Below are 24,948 nucleotides of genomic sequence, written 5' to 3' on the forward strand. Positions count from 1 at the left end.
TTTTTTTTTTTCAGACCATAATTTGGCCCTTTTTTTTCTCTACGACTTATTTGGCATCCTGTCCAAAAATAATCTGACAAACCCAATATTATGGTAAGTAAATTTTAATATTAAATGGTTGAGGAGGGATGATGGAGGTGGTGGTTTGGGGAGAGGGGTGGGGTTGAAAGGAAATGACGTCATTACATTGCTGGAGATGTAGTGGTTGATCCTGAGTTGTTGGCCGGAAGCAGTGTTGAAGATTCTCTCATTGGTCAGATCGGTGGTCGTGTGACGCCCAGGAACCACGTGGTACAACAAGATCTTCTTCAGCTCGTCGGGGTTCTTCTTCAAGTCGTCCTCGTCTAGGTTGAGATTACGCAGGCCGTACTGAATAGCCCGGTTGGTTGGGGCGAAAAGGGTTAAATTGGCTGAAATTTGAAATGATACAAAAAATCCGTAGAATTACGAAATTTTGGTTCCAATTTCAGAACTTCATGAACATTTCTAAGTCATTAAAACTTATTGAAAATGAAAATTGATGTCCGACTACATAATTGTATGGATTTTGAAGTGTCATTTAATCCTATCCTTGTGAGGAGAAATTGTTAATTCTTGCGATTAAAATTGTTATTGTTATCTCCAAAAAATTACGAATATTTAAAACTATAAGTAAACAAGTCTGTTTTCACGGGGACTGAATTAGATGGCGGCAAACGCATTTATTCAATACCTGCAGGATCTTCTAGAGTTGTGTCCAGCCCAGCAGCTTTGACGAGATCAATCAACGTGTCGGCCCTCAGTTTTTGTAGGGCTTCTAACATGGTGATGTCCACATACACGGCCTGGGCGGACAGGACGACTGCCAGGAGTGGGAGGAGGCTCAACCAGGACATCTGGGAAGTGGGGGGGGGGGGGAGGAGTGAAGGGGGGGGGGTTATGGGGGGGGTGAGGGAGAGGATATATTATGGTCAAAGGTCAGTCGGAAGAGAGGTATGGCAATACGCTATATGTCTTCACGTGGTTGTTGTTGTTGTTGTTGCTATTGTTGTTGGGGTTATTTTTGTTGTTGTTGTCGTCGTCATTGTTATTGTTGTCATAGTTGTATGTTTTTGTTGTATACTTCTTCTTCTTCTTCTTCTTCTTCTTCTTCTTCTTCTTGTGTGTAGTTGCCTAACAGGCAAGACGTGTTTTTGTTGTTGTGACATTTCTCTTCAATTTTTACCGATTTCAAGGATTTACACGTCTTATTTCAATTCAATTTTTATTCAAGGATTTTTGTACAACACGTAAGATACCATTGTGATATTGCTTTAATTATATTTTATACGGTTTTGACATCATTTTTATCGAAATTGTTTCGGACTATTTTACAATGTTTCACCAAGACCCCGCCATTTTTACTCGTTCTCACAACCAATTTTTACTGTCGGCTGTCGTTGGACTTTTATTCACCCTGCGCTTTTATTGTTTACAAATTGAAAACACACATTCCGACCTCAAACGTGAACACCATTACAATCAACAAAAGATTGTCTGTAAACGTGGTGGTCGACGTAAACAACATGTAATTGAAACAACAGTCCCGCGACGTCCAGTGAACTGTCATCGTTCAACTCGACCACCACAGACGTTAACAAAAATATTGACAAATGACACAAGACCAAGTCATGAAAATCATAACATTTGTATTGGCCATATTAACGCACAGTCATCGAGAAACAAGACATTCGATATAATCGATGTCATAGATCAACACGATATCGATATTCTTATATATAACTGAATCATGGTTGCGTCAGTTCGGTGATGAACCTATAATGAAAGAAATGACACCTCCCGGCTACAAGATGGAATCGTTCCCAAGAAATGGACGATCAGGAGGGGGGATCGCCATCATATACAAACACGCTCTTTCGTCTAAAATACAAAACAGGCCAATTTCGTTCAAAAGTTTCGAGTGTGTCCAAACCACATTGACCTACCCTCAAATTTCATTTTTAATCACTTGTATCTACAGACCACCCCCAAGCAAAAAGAACAAACTGAGACAGAATGATTTTGCTGACGAATTTTCAGATTTTGTATCAAAAGACACATCAAATAAGCGAAAAATTTATATCGGCGATTTTAATATTCAGTTTGATGTTGATCAGAATAGTCTCGTTAAAATTATAAAAAATATGCTGAATGAACATGGCCTCACTCAGTTAGTGACCTCTCCAACTCAAAGATTGGGGCACATCTTGGACTGGTTCATCATTGACACACCCTCGCTTGTTGAATCAATTAAAAATATCAAAAAAGAAATTTCAGACCACAATCTGATTCTGGCAACTCTCAAATGCATCAAAGAGAAAGCAAAGAAAGTCAAGATAGTGTCTAGGGATACCAAAAAAATAGACATTAGTTCCTTCAAAAACAATCTGTCAGAGGAACTAGGAAGAATGGATATACCATCAGCACAGAAAACAGACGAGGTACTGCGCAACGTCATCGACAGGCATGCGCCAAAGACAACTAGAATAATAAATTCCAGGAAACCGTCTCCGTGGTTTAACCAGAGTGAAAAAACTGCCAAAAGGGAAAAAAGGAATGCAGAGGCATCGTGGAGAAAATCGGGCCTTGAGATTGACCGGCTGATATATATAGCAAAAAAGCATAAGTATAAAACCACCTGCAAAAGAGCAAAAAGAAACTATTATAACACAAAACTGTCATCAGTGAGGGACACTAAGGAATTTTTCTCTGTTTCAAAGGAACTTTTAGGGGAAGAAAAGGGCATGTGTCTACCCACTAATATCCCGGTAGAAAAGCAGCCGGATGCATTTTCAGATTTCTTTTCGGGAAAAATATCGAAAATTCGGAACAATTTGGACCTCGTGCAAAATGAAGATATAAATTTCCACCCTTTTTCGGGTTCACAGGGATTCTCTTGTTTTAAAAAAACAACTGAAGAAGAAATTTCTAAAATAATTCCTCGAAGTCATGTGATTTAGATCCTTTACCAACTAATATTTTGAAATTATGTCTTCCTGAATTGTTACCTTGCATAACTTATATTATAAATCAGTCACTTATCTCAGGACAAGTCCCAGATATCTATAAACATGCAATTGTAAAGCCTCTCATAAAAAAGCAAAATCTCAATGTAAATGACCTTAGTAACTACCGTCCCGTCTCAAATCTGCCATTTCTTTCTAAAATCCTTGAAAAAGTTGTACTCAGACGTCTTTCACAACATCTCCATGAAAACAATCTATGGGAAAAATTTCAGTCAGCTTATCGTTCTTACCACAGCACAGAAACTGCTCTGTGCTGTGTTGCGAGTGATTTGCTTGATGTTTTAGATAAAGGTTCTGTTTCTCTTCTGACATTGTTAGACCTTTCGGCGGCGTTTGATACTATTGATCACGATATTCTCATTAAACGACTTAATATAACCTTTGGCTTGTCTGGGACTGTCTTGCAGTGGTTTGAATCTTATTTAGATGGCAGAAAGCAACAGGTTATGATTTTAGATAAACTTTCTCGTCAACATACATTGTCTTTTGGTGTTCCTCAAGGCTCTGTTTTGGGTCCAATTCTTTTTGTTTTGTATACTTCTCCATTATCTAATGTCATCACTGGTCATGGGCTGCGCTATCATCTCTATGCAGATGATACGCAACTTTATGCTACTGATAAAACTAAAAATCTCGAAAATATTGTGAAACGTGTGGAAGAATGTGTGACGGATGTGAAAGAGTGGATGGATGCAAACAAGTTGAAAATGAATGAGTCAAAAACAGAAGTGATGATTGTGGGAAATAGAGGGCAGTTGAAGGTGAATGATGGTCTTGAGGTGTTGATTGGGGGTGAAAAGATCAAAGTTTCAAAGACTGTGAAAAATTTGGGTGTCTATTTTGATTCAGAAATGAAAATGTCAGCTCACATTTCTGCTCTCTGTAAATCTTTATACTTTCAATTGAAGAAAATCAGTTCGATCCGTCAGTATATTGCAATTGGAACATGTAAAACATTGGTTGTTTCCCTCATTTTTTCGAAACTAGACTATTGTAACTCGCTGCTTGTCAACTTGCCTCAGGCTTCTATTAAACAATTGCAACTACTGCAAAACAGTGCAGCAAGATTAGTTTTTGGCAAAAAAAAATTTGATCATGCAACCCTTTTGTTGGCCTCTCTCCACTGGTTGCCCATTGAAAAGCGCACATATTACAAAGCAGCGTGTCTTGTTTATAAGTGTTTGGCTGGTATAGCACCGGCATATCTCACAGATCACGTGGTCATGTGTAAATTTGAAAATTACACTTTAAGATCATGTAATGACCAAACGAAAATTTCGGAAAAAAGATCAAGAACAAAATTTGGTGATAGATCGTTTGCTTGTTTCGGCCCCAAGATTTGGAATGAACTACCACGTGGTCTGAGGGAGTGCAAGTCTTTACCTACTTTTAAAAAGAATCTCAAGACACATTTTTACTGTATTTGTTTTTCTTGACTCTATATGAATCCTTGATTTGGCTATGAATTGTTATTGTTGTTATTATTTTATTTTTTTATTTTTTCACTTAAAATTGATATTTATATTGTAAAGTGCCCAGAGCTTGTGTTTTACACGAGAATGAGCGCTATATAAATGTGTATTTATTATTATTATTATTATTATTATTATTATTATTATTATTATTATTATTATTATTATTATTATTATTCTTCTTCTTCTTCTTCTTCTTCTTTTACCTTATACTACTACTACTACTACTACTACTACTACTACTACTACTACTACTACTACTACTACTACTACTGCTACATACAACTACTACCACCACCATCACCACTACTACTACTACTATTACTACTACTACTATTACTACTACTATTACTACTACTACTACTACTACTACTAGCACAGAAGCAGCATTTTTCAGGGTACACAATCATAAGTAATGTTTTGCTCAGTGTCAGGCAATAAGGTTACGAAGGCTATGGCCTGACACTGACCAAAAAAATGACGTCAAAATGCCGGTCTTTTGCCACAAAAGAAAACAAATCGTGAGTTGTATCCAATAGTTCAACCAATGGAATAACTTGTTTCCATGAGCTCTACTAACGACAACTCACTAGACGCTACACAAACCTAAAAAAAATTACGTCAAACTGCCAGTCCTACAGGATTCGCGTGTCAGGCTAGAATAGATAGTATGCGCTTAGCTAAGAAACTCATAACATTGCCATCTGGAAGTATGACGAACCAACACACAAAGCTATGTGTAACCTTAAACGTTTACAGTCTGGTTAATACAGTTTAGTGAGAATCACTCACAAACGCGGATGGCAAAATACAATAACAAAGACCCGAGTGAAGTCATCTATATGTTAACGATGGCAACGCACTGACCATCAAATGACGTCAAAAGACAAGTCTTTAGCCACAGAAGACAACAAATCGTGAGTTGTGTTCAATGGTTCAACTAATGGGACGCTGTGCAGACGTCATCCACCGTCCTTCTCACGGCCAGGCGGAGTTGTATTGATAAGGTCGCGGGTTCGAACCCCATCTCCGCGAAGTTTATTTAGTCTTCTGGCATTTTTCTTCTCACTTCATTTTCTGTTATTATCAACAACAGTGCCTGCTCCACTCACTTTTCTGAATTAATACGCAGGGTGTTGGGAGCTTTATCGAAATGACAAGATTTGTGTACTCCAGGCTTTGTCGAATTGACAAACCCTGGAGTACACAAATCTTGTATTTATTCTCGTCAATAAGACATATAAACCAAATAAATATTTCGTATTGTTCACAATTTTCAACATCTAATTAACCCGAAACAGTACTGTTTAGAGGGTTTATGTCACAAATGTGTAGTGATCTGGCAAAACCCGTCGGACAGCATGGATCAGCGGTGTCTTTGCTTCGTACCCGAAAGGTACTGAGTTCTATCACCCGCTGCGCGGTGTGGCCATGAGCAAGTCACCTCGCCCTAGATCAATTTGCGGCGCTGCACTGCGGCTAACGCCTGGGCTTTTTGCAGTCTTCGATTAAAATAGATCCTAAAGAAAATGTTCCCCTATGAATAAAGGGAATTATTATTATTATTATTATTATTATTATTATTATTATTATTATTATTATTATTATTATTATTATTATTATTATTATTATTATTATTATTATTATTATTATTATTGTTAAAATTATTATTTTATTATCAGAAAAGAAATCGGAATCATACATTATTAGATATTCGAATAGACGCACCATATCTGGACAAAAGGCAGTTTGAATTTTTTGTGATTATCTTAAAATTGGGACCGAATTTATTCACAATAAGAGACACGATCGGTCAAACGTCATAAAATTAATCAACTATAAACCAGCGCCATTTTGTCTCAATTGCTACAGGGGACGTAGCGTACGTACCTTCGGTGTGTTGACGGCCTGTAGGTTCCGTGGAATAATGGATGGATGGATGGAGTCAGACGGTGGACAACGAGGCTAAGAGAGATTGTCTGAAATCGTGATGGAACCGAGCCTTAATCTTGGCGATAAGGAGAGTCACGTGACATGACATGTTGTGTATTGATAGTCAATCAAAACCTCGGTAGGGTTGGTGGAGTGAAAAATGCAAAGAAAAAAAACAAACAAATAAAAGTAGAATAACAAAAAAAAAAAAAAAAAAACAAAAAAAAAAAAAAACAGCAAAATAAAATAGCCCAAACAAACCCCAAAAAAACAAAAACAAAAACAAAGAAAAACAATAACAAATAAACCAAAGACAAGAATATAATATAAGAATTACAAAATACTCCCCCTCCCCCCTCCCCCCTGCCACCCAAACCAACAAAAAGGAAACAGAACCCCCCTCCCCCCCCCCCCCCCGCCCCAATTGAGAAACAAAAAGATAATAAAACAAATCCAAACAAACAAACAAAAAAACAACAGAATACAAAGTAAGAGTCGACCATCAGAAAAGACATGTCTTCTAATTGGATTCAATAGTCTGATGTCACTACGCCCACCAACTGCGGCCATCGTGAGTCTAAACAAAGAAAATTGGTACTTTTTATACTTCATGCTGGCTAGAACTTTTCATATGTCTTGTGGTCAGAATGTGTAAAAGTCAAAACATGATCAGATTTATAATGGGTTTTTTTTTCCTCTGGATAGGCTTTTATGCTCGTCGGAGAAATATTTCATAAGGGCGTCCGCCATTGTTCCGATAGTTTAGAGGCGCGCTCCAGTTCGAAATGCCTGAAAAAGTGTACATGAAATAGTGCCAGACAAAACAAGAACGAGATGGTTGGATAGGACGATATGAAAGAACTGGGCCTGGAGGAAGATGATGCTATGAACCGAGATGCTTTCATTATGGCAACCCTGCAAAATGTTGGATAAGCTGAAAGAAGAAGAAGAAGAAAAAGAAAAAGAAGAAGAAGAAGAAGAAGAAGAAGAAGAAGAAGAAGAAGAAGAAGAAGAAGAAGAGAAGAAGAGAAGAGAAGAAGAAGAAAGAAGAAGAAGAAGAAGAAGAAGAAGAAGAAGAAGAAGAAGAAGAAGAAGAAGAGAAGAAGAAGAAGAAGAAGAAGAAAGAAGAAGAAGAAGAAGAAGAAGAAGAAGAAGAAGAAGAAGAAGAAAGAAGAAGAAGAAGAAGAAGAGAAGAAGAAGAAGAAGAAGAAGAAGAAGAAGAGAAGAAGAAGAAGAAGAAGAAGAAGAAGAGAAGAAGAAGAAGAAGAAGAAAAAGAAAAAGAAAAAGAAAAGAAAAGAAGAAGAAGAAGAAGAAGAAGAAGAAGAAGAAGAGAAGAAGAAGAAGAAAAGAAGAAGAAGAAGAAGAAGAAGAAAGAAGAAGAAGAAGAAGAAAAAGAAGAAGAAGAAGAAGAAGAAGAAGAAGAAGAAGAAGAAGAAGAAGAAGAAGAAGAAAAAGTAGAAGGAGAAGAAGAAGAAGAAGAAGAAGAAATAAATTGAATTTTGCTAATACCATTCATCAAAGTCACATAGGGCTGCTAGGAAACAAGTATGTGGTATTATGAAAATATACATTTTTAAGAGTAAATCTATTAAAAATTGATGGAAAAATACATTTTACACGGACTTGACACCAACCTAGTTCAAATATCATTTCCGACAAGTTCTATTCGGCCGTACTCTTTAAAAAAAACACATATTTTAAATTTTGCCCAGAAAAATCGTCCTTCAATATCAATCAGTTAAAATGACCCTCATCTTGGCAAAAACTCTCAAACCCGAGTCTTCGCAAAGACCCAGGTTTGAGAGTTTTTGATCGATATTTGAGGGACGAGTTTTCTGGCGAAAATCTAATGTTCGTATTTCTTATTCAGATTATGGCAATAATGTACTATCATCTGTAGGTCAGATAAGACGGACGTCCAATGACGTAAGCAGGCCTCCTTACTGGTCATCCCGTGTCCAACAGGAAATGCCAGACGCTAGATTCTCACGTTGAATAACAGTGAGTGGCCGCCATCTTGATGACGTGTACACACCAAACATTCTATTGTGAAAACCACCGACCCATTCTTTCGTTTTCCTAGGGGGGTTAGGTTCATCACTGCCAAGATGTTGTCGATTTCACTGGTTTTCGCGGGTTTCGTGTCCTGTGCCTTTTCTATGCCGTCAACCGTTGATGTGATTAAGGGGTTGAATGCATTTACCTTTTTAACCGTAGCTCAATCTATAAATGATAAGAAAATTCTCGGAGGAGACCCCGATGGTAAGATTATAAAATAGTTCTGCTAAGTAAGGTGGAATGGACGAGTAATTATTTATAAGTTAACATTAGATGGAATGTTATATATATATATTGTGCGGCTATATGGTCTAGTGGTATGACACTAGCTTTCGGATCGGAAGGTCCTGGGTTCGAGCCTCGCGCTCGGCGCATAGTTGGGTCCTTGGAAAAGGCTCTTTACTCACATTCTCTTACCGTACTCATGTGTAAAATGAGTACCTGGCCGTTAACAGCGTTGTCTTTGTCCGAAAAATTGTAATATCGCCTAACAGGCGTTAGGTCCCGTCCTACATGTTAAATGTTGCTGTTGACCAGGGACCCCTTGCAAAGCACTTTGAGCACATTTAGTGGATATTGCTCTATATTAAAGCTTGTTATATATATATGTATATATATATATATATATATATATATATATATATATATGTGTGTGTGTGTGTGTGTGTGTGTATATAGTTTTCTGGCCAAATTTTTAAATATGTGTTTTTCCAGAGTATAGCGGTAAAATGGCTAAACGCCTTGATTAAGAAAAGTGTAAAGAAAATAAATTTCCTCATTGTGATCATCTTGACTTTAAATTCTAACTTATTCTCACGAAGTCCTTCAGAGTCATTAGATCCATAGAGCTGGGGTTTATCCCGCTTTCTATGGCATGAAATGGAATGGACAAAGCACTTGCTTGCTACCCTTGTATAGGACGTTAGTCAATTACAAATTACTTTCCAACGAATACACGTATTTTGAAAATTTGGCGAGAAAACTCGGCCTTCAAATATCGATCGATTAAAATTACCCTTACCTTGGCAAAAACTCTCAAACCGGGGACTTCACGAAATTCCCAGGTTAGAGAGGGGTTTTTTTCGTTTTGTTTTTGTTTTTTGTTTGTTTGTTTTTTGTTTGTTTGTTTTTTTGTTTTTTGTTTTTTGTAATATTTTTTGCCAGGAAGAGGGTAATTTCAATAGATCTATATTTGAATGAAAAGCCTGTCTTTCCAAGTTAACCATCTAGTTGATCCTAATATAAAACCATTTAGAGAAATCCGACACTTTCCATCCACAGGTCCATACACAATCCTTGCCCCAGTTGACTCCGCCTTCAACAAGTTGAGTTCCTCCGAACTGAACGCCATCACGAGTGACACCAGCCTTCTGGCCGAAGTCCTGGGTGTTCACGTCATCCGAGGTGAGCTCTTCAGTTGGGACTTCAGAAATGGCCGGGTCCTGGTGTCCTCCAATGGCCATTACATCAGAATCTACCAGACACAAACCGTAAGTTTAGGATCTATCCTTCATCTTCATCTTCTCCTCTTCATCCTTCTCTTCCTCCTCCTCCTCCTCCTCCTCCTCTCCCATCTCATTCTTTTTCTACTTCCTTTGGATGACCCAAATAGGACCCTGGTTTTCCTCCGAAGAAATTTAAAGACTAAATCAACAAGCCTAAAATCATTAACTTACAAGTCATTAGTTCGACCACAAATTGAATACGCATGCATTGTTTGGGACCCACAAACATACACCTTATCGATAAACTGGAGGCAATACAGAACACTACTAGAAAACATCAAGTGTGAGCAGCATGATAGATCAACTTCAATGAAAGTCACTCCAAACTAGTAGGAAAATAGCATCCCTGACCATGATGTATAAGATAAAGAACCACCTTGTGGCGTTTTCAAATCCTGATCTCCAAACACCAACACGAACATCCAGGACTTTCCACATGGACAGTTTCATCCCCCTGACTGACTCCTCCAAAGACCTCAGAAAATTCTCATTTTACCCCAAAACCATCACAGATTGGAACAATTTACCGCGGGAAGTTACATCTGATCCTACTTTAAATTTCTTTATAGAGCTTCTAGATCACATGTCAAAATTTTATGAGTGAAAGTGGACATTAAAAGAAGATTCAGAGATTCAGATTCGTAAATCTGGGTGCCAACGTAAACCATGGTGAATTATTTAGCTAAATAAATAATAAATAAATTCCCTTTATTCATCCCCAAGGGGAACATTGTCTTTAGGGCCTATTCCAAAGGAAGACTGAAACAACCCAGGCGTCAGACCAATGCAGTGCAGCGCCTCAAAAGTGAGCTAGGGCAAGATGTCTTGCTCAAGGCCACACAACGAGGCGGATAGTCGAACTCGGTACCTTTTGGATACGAAGCAAAGACCGTACCGCTGAGTCATGTTGTCCCATAAAAACTCGCTTAAAATAAACATCCGATCTCGGTTTCTCTTCCTTTTAGGCAGAGGTTGATTTGAAATTATCCACCACTCCGACCTCTCCATGACCTTTCTTGCTGCATTATACTCTGACAGTCCAATTCAGGTCTTGATGCCCTTCATACATGATCTTGTTGGTCGGTCTGTCCCTCTTCTCCCATTAACTTTTCCTTGGAGATCATCTTTTGTTCTTAACACCACCTTAGCGTTCTACAATTTAATCCATTGTACCTGTTGGCTTGGAACCTCTTATAAAACGATTTGAGCACATTTAAATGAATATTCTGCTCTGAAAAAGATCAAATTCTGTCCGTTCTGAATATAAGTAAATAAAAAAATAAAATTCCCTTTATTCATCCCCAAGGGGAAATTTGTCTTTAAGGTCTATTCCAAGGGAAGACTGGAATAACCCAGGCGTCAGCCGCAGAGCAGCGCAGCTCAAGGCCACACAACGCAGCGGCGGGGATTGAACTCGGTACCTTTCGGGTAGGAAGCAAAGACCGTACCACTGAGCCACGCTGCCCATCTCCATGAATCTTATTCTAACCATTTTTCCCCTAGGGTTCTGTCTATCTTAACGATGCCAAAGTATTGAAATGGGATCTGGAGGCTGATGGCGCCGTCATCATTGCCATTGACACAGTCTTGGACGCCCCTGAAGGAACCATCTACGAGATCCTACGAAAGCCAGACCACGGTCTGAGCATGTTGGCTGACTTGGTCGACAAGGTGAATCTGAACAATACTCTCTACAGAGATCGTAAGTACACGCTATTGGTGCTGCTATGCGTTTATGTTAAATACTCACAACATCCATCGCATTAGTAAAACGCAGTTTTATCTTACTTATAGTATAAAATAGTAATAATCTGCCAAAAATACGTTTCACTTTCAATGAATGTTTTGTTAGATAAAAAGGGAATCGAACGAATTGGTGTGCCACTCATCAATTTGCCCTTTTTATAGTTGGAATTTTTTTAAATTGAAACCTCCAAATTCATTTCCTATTGTAATCTATTTCTTCAGAGCCAATAGATCGAGGTTGAAAATTATTCCGGTTTCTGTAGCTTGAAACAACAATAAAGTATTCCTTTCGAGCCATAATGTCCAAGGTACTGGAGATTAACCCGGTTTCTGTAGCGGTAAAAACATTACACTTGCAAGAAGTCCACAAAGACATAAGGTTAGATATCAAACATTTGTCTTCAGTGTTATTAGTCCAATGTTGAAGGGGAGTTGATATCGGTTTCTGTGGTATTGGACGGCAAAAAGTAGTCCTTCTGAGCCATAACGGCAATTGAGTCGACGTATAAACCAATTTCTGTCGGGGGAAAAAGTCTTTCTGAGCCATAACGGCCATTTTGAGTCGAAGTATAAACCAATTTCTGTAGGGGGAAAAAGTCTTTCTGAGCCATAACGGCCATTGAGTCGACGTATAAACCAATTTCTGTAGGGGAAAAAGTCTTTCTGAGCCATAACGGCCATTGAGTCGACGTTTTAAACCAATTTCTGTAGGGGAAAAAGTCCTTCTGAGCCATAACGGCAATTGAGTCGACGTATAAACCAATTTCTGTCGGGGGAAAAAGTCTTTCTGAGCCATAACGGCCATTTTGAGTCGAAGTATAAACCAATTTCTGTAGCAGAAAGCAAAGTCCTTCTGAGCCATAACGGTCATTGAGTCGAAGGATAAACCAATTTCTGTAGCAGAAAAGCAAACATGCTTCTGAGCAATAACGGCCATTGAGTCGAAGGATAAACCAATTTCTGTAACGGAAAAGCAAACATGCTTCTGAGCAATAACGGCCATTGAGTCGGAATGTATGACTATTTCTGTAACATACACACCAAATATTAGTCATTCTGATCCAAAAGGCCCAGAGTTTTTTAGCGTTAAATGGATAGTAGCTATATCTTGCTTCTTTCTACCCTTTGGATAGGATATTAGTTTTTACTAAAGATAGTGACAACGCTGTAACCGGCCAGGTACTCATTTTACACCTGAATGCAATGAATACATTTTTACTACACTTTACCATATGAAAGCCACAGAGGAAAATTGATCAAAGTCGAAAGACACTTACTGTTCTAATGTCACAGTAATTTGGTATTAAAATCAACCAAGATTTATATGCATCTGACTTGTGGTCAAAATATATACCTTTAGTAATTCACATTCAGTTCAATTCATATTATCATGTGGCGTTTTCAATGGGTTTCCATACTTTAATTTTGATTTTCTCAAAAGCTGAAAAATGTGACTTTGATCGTTTTTCCCTTGTGGTCTTCATATGTCACTCTAATCCTTTTGTCTATTCCCAGCTGGTCCCTTCACAGTTTTCGCCCCTTCCCAGGGAGCGTTTGACAGACTCAGTCCCGTTATTCTGAAAGAGCTGGAGAACAACCCAACCCTCCTCAGACGTGAGTAGATACAGTGGAATCCCAATAAACCCAACACTGCCGGACCAGAAAAAGATTGTTTGACTTAAAGCAAGGTTGATTTTATCCATTATCAATGGAACACACTTAGATAAGGAATAGAAAATTTGGGACCAACAAAATATGTGACCCTTCGTCTCAAAACGTTATTAAGTCGGGATGATTAAGATGCTTAATATGAAATTTGTAGCCAGAAATATCATGCTAAAGTTGAGTTTATAATATGCTTTATAGAGGAGAAGGAATCTCATATTTTACTGTTCTAAATACCAACGTTTCATTTTTAATTTTTGACCAGTTTAATAATAATTTGACCTTTTATCATCAGGTCCATCCCGACATAATTCCGTTTTGAGACGTTGGGTCACATATGTCATACTATCCCACAAAGAAATCGTTTGTCTCAATGTCAGATCACATCATTTTAAACTTAAACTTGATCTTTTATATAGCGCAATATCCACTAAACTCAAAGCTCTTTACAAAGTGTCCCTGTCTGACCAACAGTAACACGTAACATGTATAACGAGACATGACACCCGTTTAGACAATACTACATTTTTTTTTCAAACAGAGACACCGCTGTTAACGGCCAGGTACTCATTTTACATCCTAGTACTGTGAGAAAATGTGAGTAAAGACTTTTTCCAAGGACTCAACTATGCGCCGAGTGAGATTCAAACCCAGGACCTTCCGATCCAAAAAGCGAGTGCCATACCACGAGAGCCGCACTGAATGGATCATCCTCAATTCAACAACACCCATTTCGTTGTTGATCGTTTGAATTTCATTTATCATTAAAATTTATCAAGGACTTTGAAATTTTGTTTTATTATTAGTTGAGCTAGTTTGAGTTATTATCATGTTGAGCTGTAGCTTTGTAAACTTAACTTATAGCCTAACCCGGACCAAAAAATGACGTCAAACGACAAGTCTTTGGCCACAAAAGAAAACAAGTCGTGAGTTGTATTCAATAGTTCAGCCAATGGGATCACTTGTTTCCTTGAGCTCTACTAACGACAACTCATTAGGCGATTCCCCAACCCCCCCCCCCCCCCCACACCCTTTCTGCTCTGAAAAACTCACGTACTCTATTCCCATGTATCTATTTCAGACACGATTGAGTACCATGTGCATCCAGGAACTCTTCACTTTAAAAGTTTGGATCGTAACGGAACCATCAGCACAATCTACCGTGGACACAGTATCGGAGTCAAAGTTACACGTAAGAATAGATTCGTACTATCTAGCACAATGAGATGGTCATTGAGCGTCTTTTCGCCTGAAAAACTGGAGCCGTATATTCCTATGTAGAACACTTTTGTTATTTAGTATTGCCATACTCATACATGCATGAGGAATATATTACGATAAAAGGCATCGCGATCCAATTCACGACACCCACCGCATGAGAGAGAGAGAGAGAGAGAGAGAGAGAGAGAAGAGAGGGAGGGAGAGGGAGAGAGAGAGAGAGAGAGAGAGAGAGATTGAGAGAGACGTGCAGTCGCACTAGCCACTGATTGCGTGTCCACTTCACACTTTTTTATGAAGTTTAATTGGGATTAATTCGCTTTATTATAAAATAATGAATTGCCATTTTGCGAGCTGTTAAAATTAATAGCTTTCAAAGCGACTTTCAAATCAATTTTCAGCTTACAAATTTCAACATAACACCGTTATGAGACTGTTGGTGACATATGTTATAAATTTTATATTTTGTTTTTTTCATTCAGAGGCTGACGTCTTCTTGAACAACGTGGCGACTCTGGAGGAAGTGGACATCGATGCCGACAATGGAGTGATTCACATTATTGACCACGTCCTCATCCCGTCAACACTGGGAGCTATCGTGGGATAGGGTCAAGATTGTCTTGTCCCTCTATAAATGTCTTTGTTGTCACACGTCCTCATCCCGTTCTTGTGTATCAGGTTTTTGTCTTCTTATTGTTTTTTTTTCCTCCTCATCCCATCCATCGTGGGATAGGGTCAAGGTTGTCTTGTCCTTCTATAAATGTCTTTGTTGTCACACGTCCTCATCCCGTCAACACTCGGAGCTATCGTGGGCTCGGGACAATATTGTCTTGTCCTTCTATAAACGTCTTTGTTGTCACACGTCCTCATCCCGTCCATCGTGGAATAGGGTCAAGGTTGTCTTGTCCTTCTATAAACGTCTTTGTTGTCACACGTCCTCATCCCGTCCATCGTGGAATAGGGTCAAGGTTGTCTTGTCCTTCTATTAATGTCTTTGTTGTCATGGTTATCGTTGTTGTAATTGAATGGTTTTGATTTCTCTCCAACAATTAAAGTTTTATTACTCAAAAGGAAATGTCTTTTTGTCAATGTGGTGTTTTATTTTTCAACAAGAAAGGAATAAAATCTTTTAAGAACAACAAAAGCATGACGCTTTTATATAGGGCAATATCCACCAAACGTGCTCAAAGGGCTTTACAAATGGTCCTTGACCAACATGAACACATAACATGTCGAATGAGACATGAGGCCAGTTAGGCGATATTGATTTTTTTTCCAACAGAACGGCCAGGTAAACCATTTTACACCTGAGTGCAGTGTGAGAATGAGACTGTGAGTAAAGAGCCTTATCCAAAGACTCAACCATGTACCGAGTAAGGCTCGAACCCAGGTTCTTCCGATCCGAAAGCGAGTGTCAAACCACTAGACAACATAGCCGCACTAGTCGTACCAGTAAGGTCGCGGGTTCGAGCGCCCATCGTCGTCGCGAAGTTTTTATTCTCTATTGTCTTCTTGCACTTTCCTAATAACTTCATTTCTTGTTATTATCACCATAAGTGCCTGTTCCACTCACTTTTCTAACTTATATAATATTTTGTTTTGCCTTAATCTGAAGATTTCTGGGACATGTGTGGAGAAGAGACGGAATAGAAAAGTTGGTAACATCTGGGATGTTCGAAGGAAGGGGAGCTAGGGGAAGACAAATAATGACTTATTTAAATAACCAAAGAATGGTTAAATGTAATTTTAAAAGCAACACAGATTTCATGCGAACAGCAGAGGATCGTGATTCGTGGAGACAGCTGACCGGCAACGTGCTCAAGAGCACAAGCCACGATGGATGATGATGAATCTGAAGAAAAAAAAAATCAACACGTATTAAAAATTTTAGCCTGATAACTCGTCCTTCAAATATCGATCGATTGAAATGACGGTCGTCTTGTCAAAAACCCTCAAACCTGGGACTTCCGGTAAGTCTTCTTTACAGTCCCAGGTTTGAGAATTTTTGTCATGATTAAGGTCGATATTTGAAGGTCGAGATTTCTGGCCAATTTTTAAAATGCGAGTCATACACATACATTTCACTTCAACACACACACACACACACACACACACACGCACACACGCACAGATACGCCCTTACACACACACACACACACACACAAACCCCCTTCTCACGTACCACACACAACACACTTACACACATACTTACACCTCCCCCCTTCCACACAACACTCACACACACATTACATTACCCCTTCCGCACACAAAGACTCTCACACACACATACATCCACCTTCCTCACACACACATAATCACACACACACACACACTTACATACTTCATAAATATTTCTCTGTTATTCTGTAAAATTGTTACTTTGTAGTTTTATGAGCGTGAAGAATGGAGTTCCATGACATTCAACCTCTGTAGGGAGACGGAACTCTGAGAGAATATTCTTGGAGCCTTTTCATGTCCAGCTTGATGCTGTGCCATCGTCTGCCGTGCATTTTTCTGACAACTATACAAAAATGCCCTGAGGTGATGTGCTTTCTTACCGTCAAATACCCACGTAGATATAAAAACAGTTTCTTCCCAAGAACCATCAAGGAATGGAACACTCTCCCACCAGAAATCCTAGATATTACCAACAACAACAAATTTGGTCAACTGTCAAGCATTTATCTTCCAACTCAATAAAACAATAAAGGAGAAAGTCACCACATAATTGTATAAAATCTGCAGTGGTGGGAAATCCGCCTTTTTGCAGATAAAGACGTTCAATTTGGACTTAAACTTGAACTTGAGCGCTATAGTATAAAGCAAGAATAGAAGTCTGGAGACCTGTAACTTTGAGCTAATAATAAACAATAATAATAAATAATAAGCATATTTATATAGCGCCTTTCGTCTAAACCTCAAAGCGCTTTAAAAAATAAATTCAAATACAATTCAACCAAAGTATCAAAACAATTAAGAGCATAAAAGGGCATCAATACATCATCAAAATAAATGTCACATACAATACATTTAAAATTCAATTAAGTAAATATTTCCTGGAAAGATATGTTTTCATGGCTTTTTTGAAAATGTCTATTGAGCTCGAGAATCTCACAGATTGAGGGAGATCATTCCAAATCGTGGGTCCGAATTTCATAAGAGACCTATCACCAAAATACTTAAGTTTAGTTTTAGGAGATGCTAACAATTTTGAATCGTGGGATCTAAGATTTCTCAGAGGTACGTATGGTTGGAGTAAGTGTTGAATGTAAAGAGGGACAGAAGACTCAACTACACCAAAGCAGATAAGGGCTATTTTATATTCAATTCTAGCCCGGACTGGCAGCCAGTGGAGGATTAGAAAAATGAACTGAAGTGAAATGTCTGGACACGTGTTTTGAAGCCTTCAAAAGATTGTATTTTGTTCCTATGTGGTCTTGTGATATCACGCTTCGCCTTGGGCACATAGTTGAGTCCTTAGAAAAAGGTTCTTTCCTCACGACATCCTCTACCGTACCCAGGTGTAAAATGAGTACATGGGTTTTAACTCACTCAATCCTAGAGACTGTTGCTACTTTTCAAAATTGGAAAAAAATGTATTAAAAATGAGCATGTGCATAGATATTTTTATTCAACTATCATTAACATGTAAAAACTAAAAACATTAACTTTGATACTACGCCTATAATTTGTCTCATAAAAATGTAATAAATAGGCATGGGGTAAAAGTAGCCTAGACAAACGACGGATATAGTCGATGTTAGGGTTGAGTGGGTTAACAGTCTTGTCTCAGTTGATAAAAATGAAACATTGTCTTGGAGGTGGCCTGTCTCGTCTTGGAGTGTTAAGTGTTTGTGTTGACTGACGGACCCTTTGTAAATCACTTTGAGCACGTTTAGCGGATATTGCGGTATTATAAAGATGTTCAAAAATTACCAAGAGCACACATTTATGTATTAAGTACAGAAAAGCAACAAAACTCCAACACCGAGATAACAATACTCTTCAACAGTCGTAACGTCACTTCCTTCCTAATGACGCATGGTAACTTAGTAACACTGGCTCTAAACTATCGGAATAATGGCGGACGCCGTATGAAATATTTCTCCGGCGAGCATAAAAGCGTATCCAGAGGGGAAAAAAACATAACTTTGATCATGTTTTGACTTTTACACATTCTGATCACAAGGCATATGAAAAGTTCTAGCCAGCATGAAGAATAAAATGTAATTATTTTCTTTGTTTAGAACCAAGATGGCCGCCGTTGCCGGGCGGCGTGACATCAGACCACTGAATCAAATTTGCACCAACAGCTCAACAGAATTATATACCGGAGGCTTGTTGATGGGCCATTCAAAACCCAATTTTCCTTTCCACAGAGTAATACATGTCTCTTAACAGCTCTCAATTCTTTTCATGGCAAATCTTGTCCGCCATGAGAAGCCTCTATAACTTATAGTCTAACCAAAAACCATGTCCATCTACCCTCTAAGTCTTATAATGAATAAATTTTCAAGATAATGAAATCAATATATTATATAAAATCTCAGGACGAAAATTTAGAGATTGAAAGTCATGCTTATACCTCAATCTGCACTCTATGAAAAAAATGTAATAGAATTTATTGTGTTTATGTTCGTGTAAGTGTATCAGTTTCTCTCTCTCTCTCTCTCTCTCTCTCTCTCTCTCTCTCTCTCTCTCTCTCTCTCTCTCTATCATTTCTCATCATCTCTTCTATCTACTATCTCTCTATCTCTATCTATCTCTACTTCTCATCTACCCGTGCCACTGACCCCGTGACTTCTCATTCTGTTTTCATCTAGCATTTCTCCATACCCTATTTTTCTCATTATTGAGACAAGTGCCCGCTCCACACTATTTTTTTTAAAAAAAATGTTTCAAATAAATAGCAGCTTTCGTAAACTCATAGCCTGACACCATTAAGTTCTTACTGTCTGTTCACCTAGCCCTATGACCTAGCCTGACACTGACTAAAATATGACTTCACAATACACGGCGACGACCACGAAAAGAAAGTGAATTGTGGGTTGTATTCAATATTACAACCAAATGAGGTATCTAATTTGATACCCTGAGCACTGCTGTCAACAAGTCACTTTTCACTTTCATTGATCACCGCCTTGTATTGTGACCAAGAAGGTCTTACATACGCGACCCATGTGAACAGACAAATTATTGTGAACATCGAGCACTTAAACTGTCTGTTCACCTGGATTTGATCGTGAATCGTGACGTAATTTTTAGGGAAGTGTCAGCTTGTAAGTTTACGAAAGCTCCCTGAATGTTCTTCCAACGAATTTATAAAGATAAGTGTGCAATATCGATATTTTATTCTCTTCTTTATATTAGTATTTTATTAAAAATCAAGGATCCACGCGCTCTCAACTGCAACCACCTAGGTGAACAGACAGTAGACAGGAGGAACTTCTTAGCAACCACTCAACGCCCTCCCCCTCCCTCAATTGTGGAACTCTTGTGACTTTTGAGGTTAATAGTGGGGAGGGGAAGTCCGGTCAATGTTTTTAAAACTCTACTTTCAGTTTCGTCTGCTAAGAACACATTCGTACGACGTTCGAACTTCGCAGATAGAGCAACAGTTCTAATAACAAACAATAATTAATAAAAAAGACACAATGTTGGAGTGTAATATTCCTCTTTCCCCTAACTGGTTCTTGTCATCGGTCAGCAGTGGAAACTCATCTGGATTGTACGCTTTTGGTGGGAGACAAGAGGTGTTTGTGTTCGATGTTTCGGAAGCGAGCCCAGAAACTCTTCCAAAGCTCATTGGCTGCTACACCGAGCACCGTGAGCTGATATCTTCTGTTTGCTTATCCCCTGATCCAGAACAGTTGTTGTGTTGTTCCTCTGATGATAAGAATGTAAAGCTATGGGATGTCCGCTCATTGATCACAATACAATGTCAAAGCATTCACACGGTAAGTTTGTGAGTTTGTGTGCAAGGGTGTGTGAGTTGAAAAAAAAAATTAATCACACCCATCATTGTCAAGTGTCAGTTTGTATTGTATTACTTTGTGCCACGCACTCAGTTCCCTTTCGAGTCCTTGTTCAGATTTGTGCTCTAAAATACAGCTTAATCATGGGATCAAGTCAGCATAAAATTTCAAGTTTCAAGGCATTTTTGAAGAGTTTCCTATAATTTTGAACAAATTCCATTGATGAAAAAGGATATAGACGTCTAGTCCTTTTTCAATAAATCAAGTGAAAAAGTCTCTGATCCAGATAAAGGCTGATAAAAGTGGTTGATTGCTTTTTAGAGGGGTCGTCTGAGGCACCCTCTTTAGATGCGAAGGATATCAGACATGTGAAACTTGGGTTAAATTTATCCTGTCATCATGAGATTGAATGTAGTTTCTTAAACTGCTAAAGACTAAAATCTTGTCTTTCTAATCAATTGGAATTTAAATTGAATTTACAAACATCGGCTTCACTCCGACTTGTTACTGGTTTGAAATGTTGCTCTATAAAAAAACTCAAGTTTGAAAGTTTGTATAGAGCAGTGCCAAACAAAGGAGACAGTAAAATAAAATAATAATCATCCCATGCAATCAGTCTGCTTCAACTGGCAGGCAAGGCATTTTTTCTTGTATTTTTTTTTCTTGTTTGTCTGGCACTGTTTCATACTATGTGTTTTGTAGTGTGACACTCACTTTCGGATTGGAAGGTCCTGGGATTCGAGCCTTGCTCAGCGCATTGTTGAGTCATTGGAAAAGGCTCATTATTCACATTATCTCACTGTACCCGGTGTAAAATGAGTACCTGGTTGTCAACAGTGTTGTCTCTGTCGAAAAAAAAAATTGTCATGTCTTGTTCTACATGTTGTGTGTTGCTGTTGGCCAGGAACCCCTTGTAAAGCGCTTTGAGCACGTTTAGTGGATATTGCGCTGTATAAAGGCTCAATTTTTATGTTTTTTATCATACATACCTTTTCTTATTTGTTTCTTACACCAGTTTCTGCTCCCTTACTTGTTGGCTTGAAGAGATGATTCACATTTTCTATAATTTTGATTAATTATTCCAGGAACAAGTCACATGCATGACTTGGAGCCCCAAAAACACAGACCACATTTTGACAGCCACAGAGAAAGGAAATATCGCGTTATGGAAGCTGAAAGATAACACAGTGTCGTCTTTTCAACTTGAGAAAGACTGCATTATTTGTATGAAAGCATCCCCTCACTCTGCTAAGATGATACTGATTGGGTAAGTGCAGATAATTTAGTTTATGTTAGTATCGTGACAACGATGGCTTGGCTTATGATAATCAACAAATTTGTTATCTAAATGATATTCAGTTTTGTTTTTTTTTTGGTCAAGATGTGTTTTATTCTAACAATAGGATTCAATAATCTGATGTCAGATCTGCCCAGCAACCAGCAGCTTGGTTCTAAACAAAGAAATTTGATACTTTTTATTCTTCATGCTGGCTAGAACTTTTTCAGAAGTCATGTGATCAGAATGTATAAAAATTCAAAACATGATCAGATTTATAATGTTTTTTTCCTCTGGATACACTTTTATGCTCGTCGGAGAAGTATTTCATAGAGCGTCTGCCATTGTTCCGATAGGTTAGAACCAGTTACTATGCGTCATTATGAAGGAAGTGACGTCACGACTGATGGACCCTATTACATATGAATAAATAAATTGTATTCAACTCAATTTTAAAATAAACATTTTTTTAAAAGAAGAAGAACAAAAAAAAACCTGATATTTTTTTAGCCATGATTATAAAAAATTTCTTTCTGTTTTTTTTTTTCACATTTCATGACATTCCTTGATTCAGATACAGAAAAGGACTTGCCGTGATTGCTGATGTTAGTAAACGCCAACCTCAAGTCATCCAAAGGTTTTGCAGCAATGATGGAGAGACCACATCAGTCTGCTGGTGTCCCAGGCTGGGGGAAAACTTTTTGAATGATGACACAGGTATGTGGTCAAATTGCATATTAATCCCATTTTGCTTTTTGTTCGGGGGTTTTTTTTTGTTGTTCTTTTGGGAGGGGGGGGGGGGGAATTTTGATAAATTTTTCTTTTTTTCCTTTTTTTTTTTTATATTAAAGTTAGACACAGGAAGAAATCAGCACAGCATTAATGTTAAAATAATGCAGTCACCTAGCATCCCTTACTTAATGTGAAATGATATCAAGGTTACAAATTAAGGAGCAGGCACTGGTGTAAGGTAAAGATCTGGAAAAAAGTGTGAACAAAACAGTGTCAGACAAAGCAAGATAGAAAACTATAATTTATTTTTTAATCCACTTGCCTCGAGTGGGGATCGAAATCTAGACCTCTAGAGCTCTGAAGGCTGATGTCTGGGTTATTCTCTTGTGGGTCCATAAATGGAATTATATTTATTTATTTATTTAATTTTTATTATATTATTTTCTTTTCTTTTATTTTCATTCTTTTTTTTTGTCAATTAAGTTATTCTGATTATTTTGACTGTAAATTTCACACAAGTATAGCTACCAACATGAAATAATTGTGTGTCTGTGTGTGTGTGTGTGAAGGGGTGGGGGGGGGTGATCAGGGATAGTCACATTGAGTCATCCAATTTAATTTGATAACTTTACGTTACTTCCACCAACCAGATTCAAACGGCTGTCTTGTTGTGACGGCTGGCCGTCGGTTCATCAAGGTCTGGAGCAGCTTGACAGGAAAGCAAGTTCTATACAAAGAATCACAACGACATTACTCTTCAGATGTCCCAGATTTCATGTCCAAAAAACAGTGGATTGACGTCTGCTGGCCGCTGGGTCAGTCCGACTCCGTTGTATTCACATCTGCCAGGTAAACGTCTTGGAAATCCGGTTCATGCCGGAATTCCGGTTTTGCAATATCTCCAAGTCAAATACCTCCGGTTTCAGTGTTTTGAGTAAAATAACCTAAAAGCGGTGTCCATCACTAAATTTTTCAAAAATTGTTGAGGGAGTACCTCTGGTACTCTCTGTCTCTCTCTGTTCTTTGGCTCCCCTAGAGAGAGACAACTGCACTGTGAGTATTTCACTATGTATTATAAGTTAGTTTTAAAATCAAATTAATTTCCTCATTGTGTCAATATGTTTGCTGTGTAATCATTTAATAATGGTATAAAAACGGTGATGAAATAAGAGCAAAGTTTAGGCTGCATTTTCAGTAGGAACATTTTCAGGTTTGGCAAAGTGTCGAGATTTTAGTTTCAGGTTTCAGCACTTCTTCCTGCTGGCACCCATGCTCAGTTGGTAGAGTACTCGCTTCACACCAAAGGGACCGAGATCGCTCCCGGGTCCAGTCAAGATTTTTTTTTTCTGACCCCCCTGTCATCCCAGCAGTGAATGGGTAGCTGAGTCTCTTATATTTGGCGGAAAGTACTTTGCGATAGACTAGCATCTTATCCAAAGGATAGCAAGCAATTGCTATATTGTCCTTTTCACGCTATAGAAACTGGGATATACTCCGGCTCCATGGACCGAATGTCTCTGAAGGACTACAGTTTTACAAGTCTGATTAATAAATTCAATATTCTATCTGTATCAGCATAACTTAATTGATCATCTACAGTTGTAATGTTTAATTTTCTTTAAATTCTCACTTATCTTGTAAAGCGCTATTGAGCACATTCATTGGAGACTGGCGCTACGCAGATTTTATTTAGATTGAGAAAATATTTTCATTGAAGTGAACTGTGTGGGCTATGTGGTCTAATGGTATGACACTCACTTTCGGATTGGAAGGTCCTGGGTTCGAGCATCGCTCGGCGCATAGTTGAGTCCCTGGGAAAGGCTCTTTACTCACATTCTCTCGCCGTACTCATGTGTAAAATGAGTACCTGGCCATTAAAAAAAATTGTAAAATGGCCTTCTTAGACGTCATGTCTCATTCTACATGTTAAGTGTTGCTGTTGGTCAGGGACCCTTTGTAAAGCGTTTTGAGCACATTTAGTGGATATTGCGCTGTATAAAAGATCAGTTTTAAAAAATTCAGTTTGTGTTTTGTACTTCAAGTACTTCTAGGCTCGGATATTTTTTTATTTTGATTATTTTTACTTTAGCTCAATTTTTTTTGGATCTATTTCATTTGGACATAACAAGCAACTGTTGAAGCTCCAAGAAATAAATAATAGTAGTCAAATGAAATGGAAGTTCAATGATGTGGATGTTTTGGGTTTCACCTTTGTCAACAACACATGATGAATAAAACACTAAGTGTTTTGTTGACAAAGGGGAAACCCAAAACATCCACATTATCTGTCTTTGTTAATAAAATTGTGGCTTCCACTCCATCAG

The 24,948-nt window shown here is 38.2% G+C and overlaps 3 protein-coding genes across 5 annotated transcripts in view; 2 read left to right on the top strand and 1 right to left on the bottom strand.

Annotated features, from left to right (window-relative positions):
* Positions 1 to 6,498, bottom strand: part of LOC144969964 (transforming growth factor-beta-induced protein ig-h3-like) — an 11,577-nt gene extending 5,079 nt beyond the window's left edge. The window contains exons 1-3 of one of the 2 annotated variants that reach the window (XM_078909075.1): positions 6,407 to 6,498; positions 713 to 875; positions 187 to 410 (exon numbers count right to left, since the gene is read on the bottom strand). In XM_078909075.1, the coding sequence (XP_078765201.1) occupies positions 187 to 410; positions 713 to 875 (387 nt within the window). In that variant the 5' untranslated portion in view covers positions 6,407 to 6,498. Of the gene's footprint in view, positions 1 to 186; positions 411 to 712; positions 876 to 6,244 lie in introns of both variants that reach the window. The other variant, XM_078909077.1, reaches the window with a different exon arrangement.
* A 1,970-nt stretch (positions 6,499 to 8,468) lies between these two features.
* LOC144969965 (transforming growth factor-beta-induced protein ig-h3-like) lies at positions 8,469 to 15,711 on the top strand. 2 transcript variants are annotated; one of them, XM_078909079.1, is made up of 7 exons: positions 8,487 to 8,711; positions 9,789 to 9,997; positions 11,516 to 11,714; positions 13,274 to 13,372; positions 14,505 to 14,615; positions 15,124 to 15,294; positions 15,349 to 15,434. In XM_078909079.1, the coding sequence occupies exons 1-6, from the start codon at positions 8,558 to 8,560 to the stop codon at positions 15,246 to 15,248; spliced, it is 897 nt and encodes a 298-aa protein (XP_078765205.1). In that variant the 5' UTR covers positions 8,487 to 8,557; the 3' UTR covers positions 15,249 to 15,294; positions 15,349 to 15,434. The 2 variants fall into 2 exon arrangements, with proteins under 2 accessions (XP_078765204.1, XP_078765205.1); XM_078909078.1 differs by having other exon boundaries at positions 8,469 to 8,711; positions 15,124 to 15,711.
* Positions 15,712 to 20,200: 4,489 nt separating this feature from the next.
* The window catches only part of LOC144969963 (gem-associated protein 5-like), a 296,403-nt gene continuing 291,655 nt past the window's right edge, over positions 20,201 to 24,948 (top strand). The window contains exons 1-4 of the mRNA XM_078909074.1: positions 20,201 to 20,598; positions 21,702 to 21,883; positions 22,467 to 22,609; positions 23,275 to 23,473. Of these exons, the coding sequence (XP_078765200.1) occupies positions 20,296 to 20,598; positions 21,702 to 21,883; positions 22,467 to 22,609; positions 23,275 to 23,473 (827 nt within the window). The 5' untranslated portion in view covers positions 20,201 to 20,295. The remainder of the gene's footprint in view (positions 20,599 to 21,701; positions 21,884 to 22,466; positions 22,610 to 23,274; positions 23,474 to 24,948) is intronic.

The sequence above is a fragment of the Berghia stephanieae genome, chromosome 4, assembly GCF_034508935.2.
Source record: "Berghia stephanieae isolate SIO BIC M18660-M18661 chromosome 4, UCSD_Bste_1.3, whole genome shotgun sequence".
Taxonomy (NCBI): domain Eukaryota; kingdom Metazoa; phylum Mollusca; class Gastropoda; order Nudibranchia; family Aeolidiidae; genus Berghia; species Berghia stephanieae.

What these genes read in the sequence shown, in the direction of transcription:
- LOC144969965 (XM_078909078.1), top strand. Translation starts at nt 8,558, where the DNA reads ATGTTGTCGATTTCACTGGTTTTCGCGGGTTTCGTGTCCTGTGCCTTT. An exon ending in GAATCTACCAGACACAAACC is followed by an intron (nt 9,998 to 11,515) that starts GTAAGTTTAGGA and finishes TTTTTCCCCTAG; the next exon opens with GGTTCTGTCTATCTTAACGA. An exon ending in CAATACTCTCTACAGAGATC is followed by an intron (nt 11,715 to 13,273) that starts GTAAGTACACGC and finishes GTCTATTCCCAG; the next exon opens with CTGGTCCCTTCACAGTTTTC.